Below are 17,977 nucleotides of genomic sequence, written 5' to 3' on the forward strand. Positions count from 1 at the left end.
TGGCGTAGTGTCGAAAGAGCCGAAAAAAGCCTCGAGTCCCCGGCAGCAACGGGAAAACAAACTGATTCATCGTGTGGCGCATAAAAAGCGAAAGGTCGGTACACGGACAGTCGGTCTCAAGGTGCCCGCCGACCCAAGGAGAACGAATAAAGAGCGAGAGCACCGATGCACTCCCCCTCCCTCCCCCTCCCATCTCACTCTCACTCCCACACACTCCCCCACACAGAAACAGCAGACATACACACACACACACACACACACACATACTATATATATATATATATATATATATATATATATATCCATCTCGATCTCCTCGATCTCACCATACGGGCTCCGCCAACCTCGACATATCTCCACTTTCTTTCACCCTCGCCAGCTCCGTCCAATAAAGCTCAATTGTTTGATTATCCGACTAAACTAGACGCGTCTGACGTAATCGCGAGTACGCACCCGCAGATTGTGTTACATTATCGCGTGAATAATGTGCGGAAGGACGAGGAAATGTGAAAGTTCCGAAGGAGGTGGAACGATCGGCTGCATTGTCGAGCCATTCGGATAAAGACAAGATTGCGCGTTGCATGTGAGCTGGTGGATTACGAGAGCGCGATACACTAATTAACCTTAATTCCAGAGGAATCCCATCCACTTCGTAAATTAGTCATAGGCCGTGTTTTTGCGTCAAAACATTATATTTTTTTTCATTCTGTCCCCCATAGTGTGAGCTCAATGTGTGAGAGTAGTCGAGTTTGCGTACCTCGTAACTTGCATACCGCGTGATGTGATGCGTCGATTCGTCGGCATACTTGTTGTGGTAAGACGCTGGTGATTAATTTTTTTCGATCGTATAATTCGCGATGAATCAATCCGTTAATGTGAAGAGTCGCACGAGTGCGGGATTCTCCCCGTACAAGTGACTCGATTGATCGAAAAGTCGCGCGCTAAGATGTCGTGGGTCTGTCTGCCCCCCCTCCTCCTCCCCGCCCCTATTCGGCTCTTTATTTATTTTTTTTCTCTCTTTACATTTGTTCGTCAATTTTGAAAACAGCACCACTGCCAATGGACGAAAATTATTATTGCGAGGGATTAAAATGTTATAGCCTAATATAGTGCGAGTGCCGACGTAAGCGAAATTAATTGCTAATTTAATTCCTAAAGCGAGTGAAGCGAAAAAGAACACTTTATGAGCTGATATATTGTCCCGTAATGGAATATTCTCATAGTGAAAATCTTATCGTTAATGGGCCGTAAACTTACGATTAGTGCAGTACAGAAATATCTTTGCATCTTACGAATGAAAGCGTAAGGTTTCATTAGCCAAGGAAATAAAGGCATCGATAAATTAAAAAGTACGTAATGTAAATTCTCTGTTTCTAGTTGCGATATCTTGCAAATTAACAAGCCTCGCAAACCATTTTTCTTCACGCAAATCTCAACAATTTTTTCAATCTTCTCAAACCTTACAGTTGTGTATTGTACGGACGTACAATCGACATGATAGGTCGCGTTAAATGACATTATTGCGCGGCCCCTGGAGACTCTTAGAAAATGAAAAGTCAACGTCGATTCATAGAGCTTCGCCTTTGCGATTTTGCAATCTCCGATCGGTGCAATATCTTTCGTTGAGTCTCTTACGCCCTTCAATCATCCTGGCTCTACGCCGATACGGCCAGCCTATTCATTTATGCATTTACGCGCGCAACTTTGCGCAATACTCCGCGTTCCATTGCACCGACCTTCCCCCTTTGGCGCTCGAAATTGTCGTCTATTTGGCAGATAAGAGGAAAAGCCTTAGCTATGGGAATGCAATACTCGCCTCATCCGAAGACAATGAGAGGTTTTATCCGACGGCACTTATATAAAGCAATTACGTTCAATTGAAGAAATCGGCTTTGAGTCGGATGGGAAAATGCGTGTCGAGTATCTTTATTTCGTGTATTCGTTTAATTGCTTTTCACGATCATTCCCCGACATGTATAAATCCGAAAAAATGTATAAAATTACGTAAAAAGATTGATTAATGCGACACGGTTAATGAGAAAGTCGTATCGATAAATAAGTAAATATTCTCGGGCGCGAATTTGTCAGAAAAATAGACTCGTGTTAATTTGCAATCGCTCTTTTATAAAATTCGAAAATATCTAATGCCATAGGGACATCTCACGCGAAATGCTCGATACCAATAGAGTGTCGATCGAAGTGCATGAGACACGCCCGATTCCTAGTACAAAATAATGTGGCAGCAGCCAGGCCTAAGTCAAAATAAAATAAACAGCCGTGGGCGCTTGAAAATAAAAGAAGAAGAAAAAAAGGTATATAAATAAGAAAGAGAGAAGGCTAGGCAATCGCGCCGTGAATGGAATATTTCGGTAGTCGACGTGAAATGACACAAACCCGAGCCTCGCGGGCCTCCTTACTTTTTCTTTTCATCCATTTCTTTTAATTCTCCGATGCAAGCAAGCTCCAATTGCTTAGTGACGCACGCGCGCGGCAAACCCTTCCAAGAGCGGAATAAAAGCAAAAAGAGGAGGAGGACAAAGTAGTTGTTGCACTATAAGAAGAGAATGGAGGGTCGGAGTGGGAGGAGGAGTGAAAAAAAAAAGAAGTTAAACTAGCCCAATCGCGCCCAAGTGATTCGTCATCGTTTCGCGCGCGCGCGCACTAAACTAACGCGAATGCATTTGCATCTGCCGCCGATAGCATTATCACGACTCCCCTACGCGGCTGGACTCGGAAGCCGAATTCGTGAGTGCAGCGAGTAAGAGTCTCGAGCGCGAGTTGGAAAATAAAGACGCGAGCGAGAGATAATAGGGAATCGAGAAAAAGAGGAATAGAGAGACGTGGCCAGGTTTGAAGCTTGGATTGTGAGGCAACGAGGCTGATTTCTTAACAAAGAACTGGATGATCCTTTGATTTATCTCCTCTACTTGGCTGGGCATTGAGGATCGACGAAGCTCGTGAAAAAATTGCCGTCTTTGTGATAGGGAGGCATTCGGAAAAATGCGAAACAAGTTTCGCTTGCGAGCGAAGGGTGATTAATATCCTTTGTACTCGGAAGTGATTTAGCGATGCTTCTAAAACTATAGGCTTTACGAACACTCGCGCAATTGTTTGTGACTCGAGAGGCTCGGATGCCAATTCCCTATTCGGCAAAGCACCGTTTATAAGAATTAAGAATGTATATTAACTAACGACAAATGATGAAATAGCACGCGATGTCGTTGTATAATGTATTAAATGAATAAAATCGTGATGATTTAATTGGTCGAATACTTTGGCATTACATAGAGAATAATTAATAACCTTGTGATGAATGATGGAGTATTTCGTGAATTAAAATTTCTCGATAAGAAACAAGAAAATAGTCTTTGTTTTACTTATCTTTGTTCTTATCTCAAATCGTCTTATAAATTTATAAACTAGAAGCTATTATGATTCTATATTTCCGGTTGAAATTGGCTCGAATGAAAAAATCAAAAGAGAAACAAAATTATCTATTTTGAAAGGAAATGGCAATTAAAATCTTTCAAAAAAAAAAAAAAAAAAAAGAAAATAAATAAATAAATAAATAAAAAATAAAAAGTAAGAACATAATTAGTTTGTGCATACTCGTTAGTATCACGGAGTTACAAAAATAAACTTTTACATTTACATCAAAACCGTCCACTTACGATTAATCATTGAAACAGGTGTATTTACAGCCTCTTCGTTCTCATACGCTCGCATGTATTTATAATCTACATTATAATATACCATTTCGTTTATATTTTCTTATGAAAATTTGCAATTATGACGATAATATATATATATATATATATATATATGCATATAGATTCTATACTATTTTATTAACGATCTCGAACCATTGACCACGGCATTTACATAAATTCCAATCGAAACGAATAAGTTGGTTGATGAATTCGGTCAGAGTATTTTTCTAGTGATAAGTCTCGCTTTATCTAATACTTACAGAAACAAAAAAAAAAAAAACTATGTAATTATGAAATTAATCGTAAAGAATTCGATCGATTCTATTGGAGGTCCAATTACAAGTGTCAATTTTTAAATGGCTTATCGAATCATACGTCACCGCATACTTACTTCGTTAACGCTCTCCGGTACTCTTACAAATTATTATCAGATAATATAAAATATTTCTCAAAAAATCCGTTTCGTCATGACAAACGGGAAATTTCGATTGTAGGAATTCATTACATACAACATCGACAGATACATTGCATATCAATAAACTCAATGTTTTGGCTTTTTTTTTTTATTTCATATGATATCGGACTTTAACGTCTGTCCTCACATATGATATCATCATAGCATTCTAATACGCCAAGAAATTCAAAGTCTAAAAAGTTGCTACAAATAGCACTTGGTTCGAACAATTTTGTATTTACAAACACACTGCCATTAACGCGTATTCTTCTCTTATCGATAATAAAGCTTACGACTTTGACAATTGTTGTTGAAATATTTCTTTGAAATTCTTATGTCGATTATTCCCTAATTTCGACCAGCAACCACAACGTTTCACGCTCGAATTAAATAATTCATGCCAATGTAATAATTCTTTTTCTTATAGGTAAGGTTAATAGAAAAAAAAAATAACGAATTCCATTCGTTATGTCGGATTTCCTTTAGAAAATCGATGACCAACGTTTGTAATAGTTTTACCAAGAAAATTGATTTCACATAAAAATTGGCCAATCACATGTCCCGCAATTCGCAACGGGATATTCAAGTCGTGAATCAAGTCGAAAATCCGAAAAAGTATCCGCGAAATTGCCAAATGTTAAAATGTCCATAGTTGTAAAATCCAACGAATTAGTCCAGTAAAGGAGTTTCGGTGTACGATAATTACAGACAGAAAAATATCTTCGACCGAGGGGGAAAGAGATTAGAAAAAGTCCAGGAGAGTAGCGCCAGCGGCGAAACAAGGGGGTCGGGGTCGGGGTCGGTGGAGGGTAGAAAGGGAACGAGGGAGAAACTATAGTCTGGATGAAGACAAAAAATTCGCGAGGGTGGGAGACGGTTCAAAGGGGGCGGCAACGAGTCAGAACGCTTAGTTGCTCCAGCCAACTATTATTTCCTTTAAATTCTTCGCTTCTTTCGGCTACCGAGCAGCTGCTGTTGGACCGACAGGTACACTTGCGATCTTCCGCGTCTCCGAGCCTGTTTCGCCTCTCCCCCCTCGCCCGTCGATGCCCTGCCCATCGCGTTCTTTTCCTTCGTCTCGTCTGCGAGCTCTCATCTCCTCCAGGAACCCTCGTGCCTTCTCTTCTGTCGGGCGACGGATCCTCGAGCTGGAGCGGGGAGCCAAAAACAATACCAACACCGACTTGGGCAATAATAGATTTTTATAAATAACCGGCGAGACGACGTAACGCCGATAGCCATGAATCATTACAAAACCAAATCTTTGCACCTGTCGGTACTCTCTCTCTCTCTCTCTCTCTCTCTCTCTTTCTCTCTCTCTTTCTCTCTCTCCACTGCAATTGCATTCCTAAATATCACTGCTTTCATTTCGATGATAGGTTAAAGGTCGAAGAACAATGGGAACAACGGCGAGAACAAGCCCTCCTGTATTTTTTGGCAATTTGATTGGGACGGTGACTCGAGTGAGTTTATTCTCGTTCTAAACAATAGTATCCATAGAAATATAATTCCATAGTGTATGCCGGCATTGGATAATTAGCATTAATTACGCAGGAGGGATCGGCCGTGCCGACGAAAACCTTCGCAATAACGTTTTTGTTCCCTTTAATTACAACCCTACGTCCGAATATAGAGCGAAGCTGTGAAAACTTAGCATTGCTCAACAGCTAAACTGTCCGCAGTTTCGCCGTCTAAATTAAGCTCACATTACAAATTCCACGGCAGACGTAATAATTTGAGTCGGTGTTGTTTCAGCGATTGCCTTCGACGCTACAACGGGTTAACGTTTCGTTGCGTCTTTAAACGTTAAAGGAGGGAATAGGAGGTGGAAAAACTGCTAGTCCCTTGTGCCCAATTATCCCCCCCCCCCCCCACGATACTCCATCACCCCCCGGGAAGTTCCATAATTCCAACGCACCTCCTTTAGGCACATTCGGTATCCCGTGCGTGCCATCTGTTGCCACCACCACCACTACGCGAAACGACAGCGAATTCATCGACGTTCACCTGGAGCGCTGTGGACCACGAAGGCTCGATGAAGAATGAGGGAGAGGCAGACGGAAATGCCGTACCCGGGTGCTTTTCAGCTCCCGCACTGTCTTTCCGTCCGCTTTCGTCCGGTTCATCATTTCTCTTCTCGACAATGGCCTCCGAGGGCGCTTTTCTAACATACCGGCTTACAACTGTTTTCCTCTTCTCTCTCTCTCTCTCTCTCTCTCTCTCTCTCTCTCTCTCTCTCTATTTGACGAGTTTTCAGCTCGAAATTAAGGAAATGACCGTAATAATACTAGTTGAAATTTGTCGTGCACCTTGGTCGTTTCTTAATTTTTCAAGGCCCATTTTACGTATAACGGTTCCTTTATGGATGCATGCCCAGATTAATACGCATTTATCGTTAACGATTGCAAGTGAATATTAATTATTCGTAATGAGAGCGCGGTCTGGCCAAGAGGTACCGTACATTTTCTAAAAAATAAAAACAATGAAAAAAAAGAAGAAAAAAAAGAACAGACTACATTCGTTTGCATAATAACTCGGCGATTGTTAATAATTTGTTAATAAATGTAACCGATATCAAATATTTACTTGCCGATCACGTACTCGTTCGTTGTCTCGTTCATTTAAAAGACGCCCGGTATAAAGAGCAATTTACACGTTCGGCAAATAAAAAAATTTGGTTCGCCCGTGCGCGCACACGTAGACACACGGATAACGATAAGGACGCGTAAGTAGAGAGGAAAGTCGTAAAGCTTTGGTCGTCCTCTTTGAAATGATCCTGGATTCCGGCGTGGTCGGCTCCGCTGATAAAGTTCGACCTCAAACGAAAGGACCGCGCTACCTGCACCCGATCATCCGTGTTTGAAGTGAAAGCTATCCGTAATGGCCCTCTAAGGTAGCATTGCGCCGCTTTAGTGACGAACAAACAAATAAACAAACAAACAAACAAATTAATTCGAGCCTCGGCGAAAAAAATCGTTCCGCAGTAAACAGAGTGGGGCAAAAATGTTCCATGGGCCCTACCTGGGGGACCTCACGGGCCGGGCTCACCTGGTGCTCGTACGTGCGCGCGCGTATACAAACACAGACAGACGCTCGTCCGGTTTTGCGCGCGAACACGCTTTCGTTCATCTCATCCTGCGTGGTCTTCTTTTCTTTGGGCCCGCGGCCATTCAGCCGAGCGCGACCATCCACTCTCATCTCGTCTCCTCGCTCCTTTTCTCTCAATCTCTCTCTCTCTCTCTCTCTCTCTCTCTCTCTCTCTCTATTTGACGAGTTTTGACACACGCTCCCTTTAGCCCCTCCCTTTAGCCCCCCTCGACATTCCCCCCTCCCGAACCAACAATGCTTCAATGTGTATTTCATTTTTCTCTTTAAAGAGCCGATGGCCGTACGACGCGCTTCGCTCGATGTCATTGAGGAGAGGAGCAGCAGCCTTTTCGGGTTTTAGGTTTCTCTCTCTTTGATACTACGGTATTATGTCGTTGGTATGTAGGTGCGTGGACCTTGGATTTCCACGAAAAGCGGACGGACCCATGGATTTCTCGTCATTGTGTTACTCCGTTGTCTCGGGAATCGTTGGGCTGGATTATTATGCTGGAGATTTTTGCGATTCTCGCGGCTGATCAGTGAAATCTCGTGCCTAGACAACGAGATCGACGAGAACACTCGAATTGTTACGGACGCATCGGAGAACGAGGAAATTAGAGAAAATTTCACGTCACTCAACGGCTCCCCCTCGCATTTTCTCTCGAGTTCCTTTGTGCCCATTATCGGGGCGGGGAGGGCGGGGCAGGTTTATTCTTTTGATGCTACGGCTACGACGTACTCGGAGGAGGTTTTTTTACCTGCAAAACTGTGAAATCGTGAACCGGTGAGTTAATTTTTTTTAGCTAATCGAATATAAGAAGAGAGCGAGCCCCAGGAGGTAAAACAAACAATCAGCTCTTTAAGCTGATATAAACTATAAATAAAACATAATAATACCTGCAATCGCATTATTGCATCGATTTACCTTGAACATTGTCAAATGTTTATCAATAATGTTAATTTGTAGCAGCTTGGCTTACGTAGATTTTTTTTTTTTTTGTTTTATATAAACAAACCAGGTAAGTAAACAAACACTTATTTATTTATTATCTATATAATTTGTTTAATGAATATTCAATAAACAACCACGTGCTCTTATTCAATATTGAATGTTTATAAAGAAAAGAAAGAAAAGTAAAAAAAGAAAAAATTAAGCGTAATAAAGCAAAGCACACAGTCAACTCATCATATCTGCCGATTATTCAAATTTATTCTTTATACAACAATATTGTAGCAGCGATAAAAGATAAATTAAAATTGAACTAATAAATATTGAAATATTTTGTGAAACGGCTATCAATATAGTGCCGCAACAACCACTTTTTTTGAAACTTTAATGACAAAGCTTGTTTAAAGTTTTCTGTTGACTAACTATTTGAATTGTATAGCCACTTTATTTTGCTTCTTTATTGTACGCAAGTTTTATATTATGTCTATAAATAAAACTTGACAAATCAATGTTTTTGTAATGTTTCTATTAATGCTTAATGCATTATTTATATAAATATGAAATTAGAAAAATATCGATTGCACGACTGATATAATAATTTTTCACTTTTCATTATTATAATGATTATTATCATTATTATTATTATTATTATTATTATTATTATTGTTATTATTGTTATTATTGTTATTATTGTTATTATTATTATTATTATTATTATTTCTATTTTAATACTATCATACTGTGACAAAAAAAACAAAGTCTCCCGCCCCCCCCCCGTCTCACTGCCGCTAAGACTGATGATTAATTTCGTGCCTTCTTCCGACAAAATTCTTCAATGATTTTCTGATCTATAGCAATAAATATCTCGAACGAAGAGTTGACTTTTTAATCATCGTGACTCAACTTTCCCTGATAAATGATAAATAACGTATTGTATCAATCACACACTTCCCATACAAAACTAGGCTTTTGCACTTTTATCGGAAAAAATCTGAAATAGTCTATCAAAGTTAACATAATTTCCATTCTGTCTGCAGCAGCTACTGACATTGTCCTACTTTTAAGCAGCTTATATAACTTTTTTAGAATATTGTCTTGTACTCTTCATATTTGTTTAACATTCGTTGCAGGAATATTGGAGACGGCTAGCTCACTCGCAATATCTCTTAAGCCGTTAATGTGAAAATGTATCATCAGTCTCGATAAATAAAGGCGGTAATCGTAATTTTTTTTTTTTTTTTTTTTTAAGGATTACAAAAGTGCGGGAAAAAAAGAGCAAAAAATTGCCTAACCGATTAACGACAATTGCAGCTTACTTTGTCACGTAATTTCTCGAAAGCGCATAAAGAATCTTAAAAGTGCTGACGCAGCTCACATAACGAAAAAAGTAATAAAGGCACACTCGTTAATTCTCTTTGAGAAGTTCATTTTTCTATCTCCGTAATGCACTCGAGTCTCCGCGCGTCTACGCCATAATCCCACCCAACAGCTTCACCTCTGAGATAAGTTAACTTTTACTCGCACTGGATCTTCGGGTACGAGTGCTCTTTCGCATCGTGGAATCCCCCATCCTCTCCCAGCAGAAACCGCGAGTTGATAAACGCCGAAAGTTGCGCTCTCCTCGAGGTCTTCGACCGCAGGACCGAGGTAATGAAACACGCCGCACATTATTGTCGCGGGATTTCCACTTTAAGATGGCAACTTTGTAATCCTGGACTGACGCGTGTATCCTTTGTGGAGCAGAGGATTAAGGTACATTTCCAGCAGGCGGGAAATGTTTTCATCCACGATATGAGCGTTGCGTATACAGTCAACAGATTTTTACAGATGAGCGTGTATTTATTTTGTATTGTCTTTCGTATCGAAGATCACGTTGACTGCCATTTGCCTGTCTGGGATTTTAATTAGATCGTTGTGAGCGATCGATGAATATATTCATTAAAATGCTCTCTTTGAAGATAAATCATCTCACAGACGATTGTACAATAGAAAATTCAAATTCGAGATTTCAAAAATTTCGTTACTACTATTATCATTATATGAAATCTGTATGTCTGCGTGCACACTTATTTAATAAATATTAAATACTCTTTAAGTCTTATTAATACAGTATTAGCATTTCTTGTGTTAGTGATAACAGCATTTAAGCCATACCACCTCTAGTAGGCAATTTATAAAAAGTTTAATCATCTTCGAAATAATTATTATAAAGCAATTTATTAATAAGTTAATGGTCTCGAAAGAAATCCCCGGTCTTCATATAAATATAACAAAAAGTGAATTGCTCGTACAAAATTATGTGCACTCGGAAATCATGTAATTTTTTTTCTATAATCACACAATGAATTAAATACGATTATATCTATTACACATACGTAATGTCATCAATAATAAGGAAGTAGCAATTAAAAATTAAATTGCACTTTTTAATTTTATACTGTAACTTCCATAAATGGAAAATGAAAATCCTTTAATTTACGAAATAATGTAATTTATGCCAGTAATGTCAGTCATGCATATAATATCTAACGTAATACGTTTTTAATTGAACAAAACTAATGCTTTTATCTACTTATTAATATAAAACATATATATTCACTCTGTTATTCAGATATTAGCTGGCGATCTTACATAAATTATTGAAAAATAATTATAGAAAGTTGTGAGAACGGAAGAGTATTTCTAAATATGACGACAGCAAGAAATGTAATTTTTACATGCTTGTGTTTAGTTGCGAAATTACTTGCGTAATTTGCCAATCTTGGTGGACGTTAATTTGGGGATATTCTTTTTCACCCGATAAGCAATAATATATTTTACGCAGCTTTACACAATTATATATTGCTATTGTCGAATTCAATATATATTTTTCTTTTAATTTTTAACGGCAGAGTTTACTTAGCGAACGAGCACTTCTTGAATTTATTTAAATGGAGGCTGCTGATTTTGCTCTTCTTGCTCGATTCCTCGGTAATTTTTTTTATATCATATTCCAAAGGTATTTTCCGTTTAAGAAAAAAAGTAATATTTTTTTTTCTTTGATAACAAATGTGTAGGAAATATGTGTAATAACATTAAATTCTTATTTTTCGTGTTTTTTTTTTTTTTTTTTTTTTTTTTTTTTTTTCGTCAAAGATATATGACAAAGGTCAGTACGAAATTGAACTTATCTGCCCACGTACATTCAATTTGTCGAGAAAATGAAAAGAAGATATAAATAAATTTCGTTATTTCCTTAACATATATATGAAGTAAAATTAACAAAGTTTATTTTAGTTTAGATGAAAACTAAAAGTTTGAAAGCTTTGATTAAATAATAGAAAAAATCTCGACTTACCGGAGTAAGTATAATTCTAATATTTCATGGATATCGTGTACAACATAAGCATTAATTTCTTAATTGAAAACATCCCATAACAGGTAATAAATTTATTAGTTAAATGTCGATTGTTTTAAAAGTGTCGGGACAAAGAATTCCCATCAATAGTATCCCGAAATAATATGAGAGGCTAAGAAAGAAAATTACGAAAAGTCAAAATTGCTACTAATTGCAACAATTTCAAGCACTATGTTGCAATTAAACGAATATTTATTAATAATAGTGAATCTCAAATTTAGGATCAAACGCGGAAATTGTCAAACTCGATCCAAATTTTCGATAGAACTTTCACTCTCGATTACGAGAAATTTTTGAGTTTGCATACTTGGAATCGCATGTCGCGAGTTCGCATCATGAGATACCCGACAAAGTAAATTCCTCCTTATCTATGCTACCATTATCTTTGTCGCCGTTTACTTTCCATATCATATATGCGTCTTTTCAGATCTTACAGATCAACAGCCATCATAATTGTAACCTACGTTTACGCTACTAATATAATGGTCGAGTCATTGCATTTCTCTATCCCCCCCTCTCTCTCTCTCTCTCTCTCTCTCTCTCTCTTACATGTGTACCTATGTTGTATCCGGATTTGTCAAGATCTACAATCGAATCTCTTTGCAATAATTTTATTAAAGTTAGAAATTTTTTTTTAGTTGATTAACATAAATAATCGTCATTACTGTATTAGCAAAGACATTCGTTATGTACGAAAAATTTAATAGTCATGCATTTTCGCGCGTTCATTAAATAAAAATGGAATAAGATATTTGCGCGTGTGGAATAAATTTAATGGGAAGAAGATTTCAAGAAACTGGGATTATTGTACAATGAAATCGCCTTAATAATGTACTGAAAATATTTTTCATCGGTCCTCGTTAAATTATTTTCATTATTTAGTTACTGTATTTACTAAATTTCATTAAATTGTTACTATATATATATATATATATATATATATATATATATATATATATATATATATACATATATATATGTATATCTAAAAAATAAACGTATGTGTAACTGTAAAATAAACTTGGCATTATCGAATTATATCATTGTTATATCATTAAATATACTAAATACTTAATAGAAAATCCGTATTCCCGGTAAAATCATGAATCGTATCGTTTTCATTTGCATCTCAAATTGCGAAAAGAGAGAAGTCTTAGCAAGATTCGTGCAAAATGAAATTTGAAGCAAAAAACTTCATCCCAATTTGCCGTTCGCGTTATAACGGCATAACGGCCAGCTCGAAAACAAAAACAAAAAAAAAACAAAAAAAAACAAAAAAAAAAATAACCGCAATTAAAAGTTTGCATTATCCGCAGCTTAAAGCCAGTGCTTTCGCTTAAGCGATCGTAATGGTTTATGAATCCATTCGAGTCGCGCATTTAACCGACCGCCACTGTCAGTATCAATGATAACAAATAAAAAAAAAAAAAAAAACAAACAAAATAAATATTAACACCAGAAAATCAGCAGCGTTCGTTCTCTCAACTCGATTTACAATACGAAATAATACCCCGAAGCTACCTCGCTCAAAAAACTATCGTTAGATAAATATTTAAATGCTCGCGATTACGAAGATAACGTTATTTTTCCAATACGAAATGAGCGAGTGGATAAAGCAAACTTCCTGAAAATACAGTTGCCGTGATATTTATATTGAGGTACGTTGTAAAAGCCTAAACCTAAATTGCCATTGATTTGTACGCGTTATTAGTTGGTAAAGTGAGAAAAGTGAGGAGGAGGAGGAGGATAGCCGTCAGTGGAGATGTGAAAAAGCGTTGCCCCTTGTATAAGCCAATTTTATCGCGTGACTCGTACTATTCTATTCTATTCTATTCTATTCTATTCTATTCTATTCTATTCTATTCTATTGTTAGTTTAAATTCGCGAACGAAGAATAAGCGGCTAACGCAAGCAATTCGAATTAAACGACCAAGTTGGGTATGATGCAACCCAAGTTTTTAAAATCGTCGTCGCAGTCCTCGCACAACCGACGACGTATTTCCAGTATAAGAAAGAAATTCGAGCGAACGGCGCAAAGTGGCTAGCAGCCGATGTAATTGCCGGCGCTGCGAGAGCGAGTGTAATGCGAGTGTAATGCCAGTGTAATACGAGTGTAATACGAGTGGCCGCGTGAAATATGCGGCAATTTCAAGCCCTTGACGAATTTCTCGTGCACCGCAGGCCGTCGTCGAGTCAAGTTTTTCAGCAGGCTCGAGCGAGCAATGGCTAATGGCTGATTTGGCGCAAGCGCGACCCCTCGGCTGCAAATTTCAATCGTCCCATATCTAGCCGAGCGACGCACACTTGCTTACCCAATCTCGTTACCATTGATAATCATTGATATTAGCGAAGATAGCGGCACACAGATTCCGCCGACACAAAAATAAAACGAGCGTCACATCACGACCTTGGTTTCACTTCACCACTGGCGACGGCGCGCGCCCACGACCTCCGAGGCGCTGCTCCTCGCCACCACAGCCTCCGAGGCTACTAAGGGCGGGGGTGGGACGAGCGAAATATCCTTCGCTCGCGACACCGAAGGCTTACCTTGGGTGGCGCAGAGGAGGGCCCAGAGCCCGAGGATTATGCAGCGTCGATTCATCCTGTTGGTTGGTGGCGGACGGCGCGACCAGATCCCATTCGCCGGTTACACGAGCTGAGAGGCGGACACGGGGCACGTTTCCGAGTATCGAACTGCTGGTAGCACGGGACGCGCGCGAACCTCACGCGATAGAGACTGAAGTTCGGGCGCGAGCGCGACGCCCGTCGAGGCGCACCCGAGCCGCCGTCGCCGCCGCAGCCGTAGCCGCCGTCGCCGTCGCCGTCGCCGCCACCGCCATCGCCACCGCCACCGCCACCGCCACCGCCACCGCCACCGCCACCGCCACCGCCACCGCCACCGCCACCGCCACCGCCACCGCCACCGCCACCGCCACCGCCACCGCCACCGCCACCGCCACCGCCACCGCCACCGCCACCGCCACCGCCACCGCCACCGCCACCGCCACCGCCACCGCCACCGCCACCGCCACCGCCACCGCCACCGCCACCGCCACCGCCACCGCCACCGCCACCGCCACCGCCACCGCCACCGCCACCGCCACCGCCACCGCCACCGCCACCGCCACCGCCACCGCCACCGCCACCGCCACCGCCACCGCCACCGCCACCGCCACCGCCACCGCCACCGCCACCGCCACCGCCACCGCCACCGCCACCGCCACCGCCACCGCCACCGCCACCGCCACCGCCACCGCCACCGCCACCGCCACCGCCACCGCCACCGCCACCGCCACCGCCACCGCCACCGCCACCGCCACCGCCACCGCCACCGCCACCGCCACCGCCACCGCCACCGCCACCGCCACCGCCACCGCCACCGCCACCGCCACCGCCACCGCCACCGTCACCATCGCAGTCGCAGTCGCAGTCGCAGTCGTAGGGAGCGGCGGGCGGGGAAGGGTCGTCGGGAACGTCGCCGCCGGTGAAGAGGAGACGGGCTCGCGTCTATTGCCGATTCACCACGAGCTCCCGCGCATTTCGGGCCGACGTTACGCTATTTTTTATCCCTTCGCTCCTCGGCGCTACGGCGTCCTCGACAGTCCGATTCGTACGCACGTAGCATCCGTTCGCAGAACTCGCTGGCGATTTCGGCACAAGGCACAATACAAGAACGCGTGACGGCGGTAGCGGTAGGGGTAGGGAGAGGGTGAGGGGGTATTGGGGAGGGGGGGGGGGGGTTGGGGGCATTGAATTCCGCGGATCGGGTCCTACGGAATTACGCGGATCGAGTCCTACGGGCTGGCGTTGATGCCGATGCTGGGGACCGTCGCTCGCTCCTTACCCGCGAGTCCTTCGACGCCACCGGTCCCTTCGTCACGCCTAAAGCGAAATAAATAACGCGATCTCGGCGCCGCGTACCAGCTAGGGAGGGGCTATTTTAGTGGCCTATTTACTTTAAGAGATTAAACGCCTAGGGTGCAACGCGAGTGCTTTTAATGCCGGGACGTTATTGTCGCGGTAAACTTTTAATGGCTGAATTGCCGACGCTCTCGGGCAAAGTCATACGATTCCGCGATAAACGGAACGAGCTTCTATTCTAATTTAACGATACTTCAATATTAGCCTTCTTCTATATTACTTCAATGGGGGCTCGAGCGTGCGCCATAATAATCCTTGGCGTTTGCAGCGAGCGTTGCTACCCTTAAATTAATGCGTCCAGGTGGACGGGAAGGTCGATGGAATCGAAAAGTGGCTCGGTTATTCCAACGTCGACGGGACCGCGTCATGCAGTTTCGAAAATTTTGAGCCCATTTGCCCGCTGTCGGTATCATTAGGTAGAGAATGTGCGTTACTTAGGATTTAACGAGCAGCGATAGGTGCGAACGAAAAGCCGATAATGTAGCGCTTATTTTCCCATTGACAAAATCTTTCCTTACGTCGTCATATCGCCAAGCCATCCGGTGATGCGGGATATCCTTAAATAAAACGAAGCTGGGCGACGCATGTCAAGATGCGGAGAGCGAGCGATGAAAGCTGGGATAATGCGTAAAGACGAACCTTCGACGGCTAACCCTCTCGCTCTATCGATTTACAGAGCTTCCGCGGCGACTGTTAGCAAGGCGACTTACAAAAGCCAAGCGAATAAAAAGGACAGCAAAGCTCGCCCGTTCAAACGCCCTACACACCCACGCGGTTTATCGTCGGCGTCACGCGCGGTCCAACGCCAAGGCGCATTAATTCGAAAATTAGCAGTCGCGCCCGATGAATTATGGGAACGATGATACACTCGCGTCTGATGCGCTTGCACGCGTATCCCATCTGCTGGGAGAAATATCGCGCGGAGTCTAGTTCCCACGTGGTTCTCGCTCACTGTCGGCCAGGTCCTTCGCTACTAATTTACATCCGTAGGCCCGTGGTATGGCTAAGGCAGGCCTTACGGGGCCCTTTGAAAATCCGGTTCAAAGCTCGAATTCAATATCCGATTCGAACGATTGATTCGAACGTTCGTCTCCTTCCTTTTCGGCTCCCCCTTCTCCCCCACTTTTCTCCCCATTTGCCGAAGCAATCGACAATCCACAAGATCAAAGCAAGATGAAAGTACTGAACGATGTTTTTTCTTGAGTATTATAGTTTTGTTGCCTAAAATGGCGCGGCTTAAGCCTAACTTTTCGTTTTTTTGAAAAAAAATGATCTCATCGTCAAATGCTGTTTCATGACGGTCGGAAGATAAAAATATTTTAGAAACATGTTTCGCATCTTTTCATCATAAGGCGCTCGAATTTCATGTAGTTTTATAAATGTTGGCGAGCCAGGAGCCATTCGATATTCAAATTGGAAAATAGTGTTCAATATATTATGAATGTCGCGCTTATTCATAATAAAACGAATAACTACCCATTCTAATTGCTTTCATCTAGCTGCTTTATTATTAATTATAAAACTGTTTTGCCAAGAGCATTTGAGCTGTTAATAATTTACAAGATTACATTTAACGCGACTGTCGAGGTAAGTTTCATTTGTGCGTTCAATTGCAAATATTCAATGTGAAAATTTTAAATTAATTTTAATTGCTTGGCAACTAATTTATAATGGATGCATAAAGCTTGCTGACATGTATCTCTTTTATGTGAACATAAATTTTATTATACAAAGTGCAATTATATAAAACATTAAGAATTTTAATTAATCGACATATCTCAATTATTGCATCTATAGGATATTCGAGTTTTCTTTTATTAGAATAAAAAGAAAGAAAAAACTACTGTTACGAGTCACATTAAATAGTAAACAATTGGCTTTTATTACGCATCCGAATAATAACGTCATGCGTGAGTAAATTCGTTGAAAAGCGATTATTCCGTTATTTCTTACTAAGTTTTTTTCGATATTTTAATTCTTTTTTTTTTTTTAAACAATTCTCTATGAAAATCGAGAAAAACACGATGAGATTAACAATTCGTTTAAAGCTATCGTTCGGTTATTTTTATAAAATGTATGACTTTCGAATAATAATATTCCATTTTTAATATCACCAATCTAGGCGAAAGTTATAAATTTAATGTTTTTTTTTTTTAGATGCGCTAGAAGATTAGATAAACTCTTTTTCACCCGTGAGTTGTATATTTTCAGTGTTGTCGGAAAAATGTGCACGAACCATATATGTATGGGAAGTATATTTTGTAATAATTTTTTCCACGTTTTTTTTATTACTTATTTTCTTTCGCATGAATTATTATTACTCGCTTAAATCTCGATGTATTTTATCCCGAAGGTGAAAATTATAAAAAGAAAGGCACGCGAGAGCGAATAATTATCTTAAAAGTAAATGATTTGCAGAAACATTACTTATAACACGTAATATGAATCTAACGGACGAT

The 17,977-nt window shown here is 41.1% G+C and overlaps 1 protein-coding gene across 1 annotated transcript in view; it reads right to left on the bottom strand.

Annotated features, from left to right (window-relative positions):
• Positions 1–14,350, bottom strand: part of LOC105359216 (muscle M-line assembly protein unc-89) — a 173,667-nt gene extending 159,317 nt beyond the window's left edge. Inside the window, exon 1 of the mRNA XM_011495737.1 lies at positions 14,145–14,350. Coding sequence (XP_011494039.1) covers positions 14,145–14,199 — 55 coding nt within the window. The 5' untranslated portion in view covers positions 14,200–14,350. The remainder of the gene's footprint in view (positions 1–14,144) is intronic.
• Positions 14,351–17,977: the final 3,627 nt, after the last annotated feature.

The sequence above is a fragment of the Ceratosolen solmsi genome, unplaced genomic scaffold, assembly GCF_000503995.2.
Source record: "Ceratosolen solmsi marchali unplaced genomic scaffold, CerSol_1.0 scaffold11, whole genome shotgun sequence".
NCBI classification, from domain to species: domain Eukaryota; kingdom Metazoa; phylum Arthropoda; class Insecta; order Hymenoptera; family Agaonidae; genus Ceratosolen; species Ceratosolen solmsi.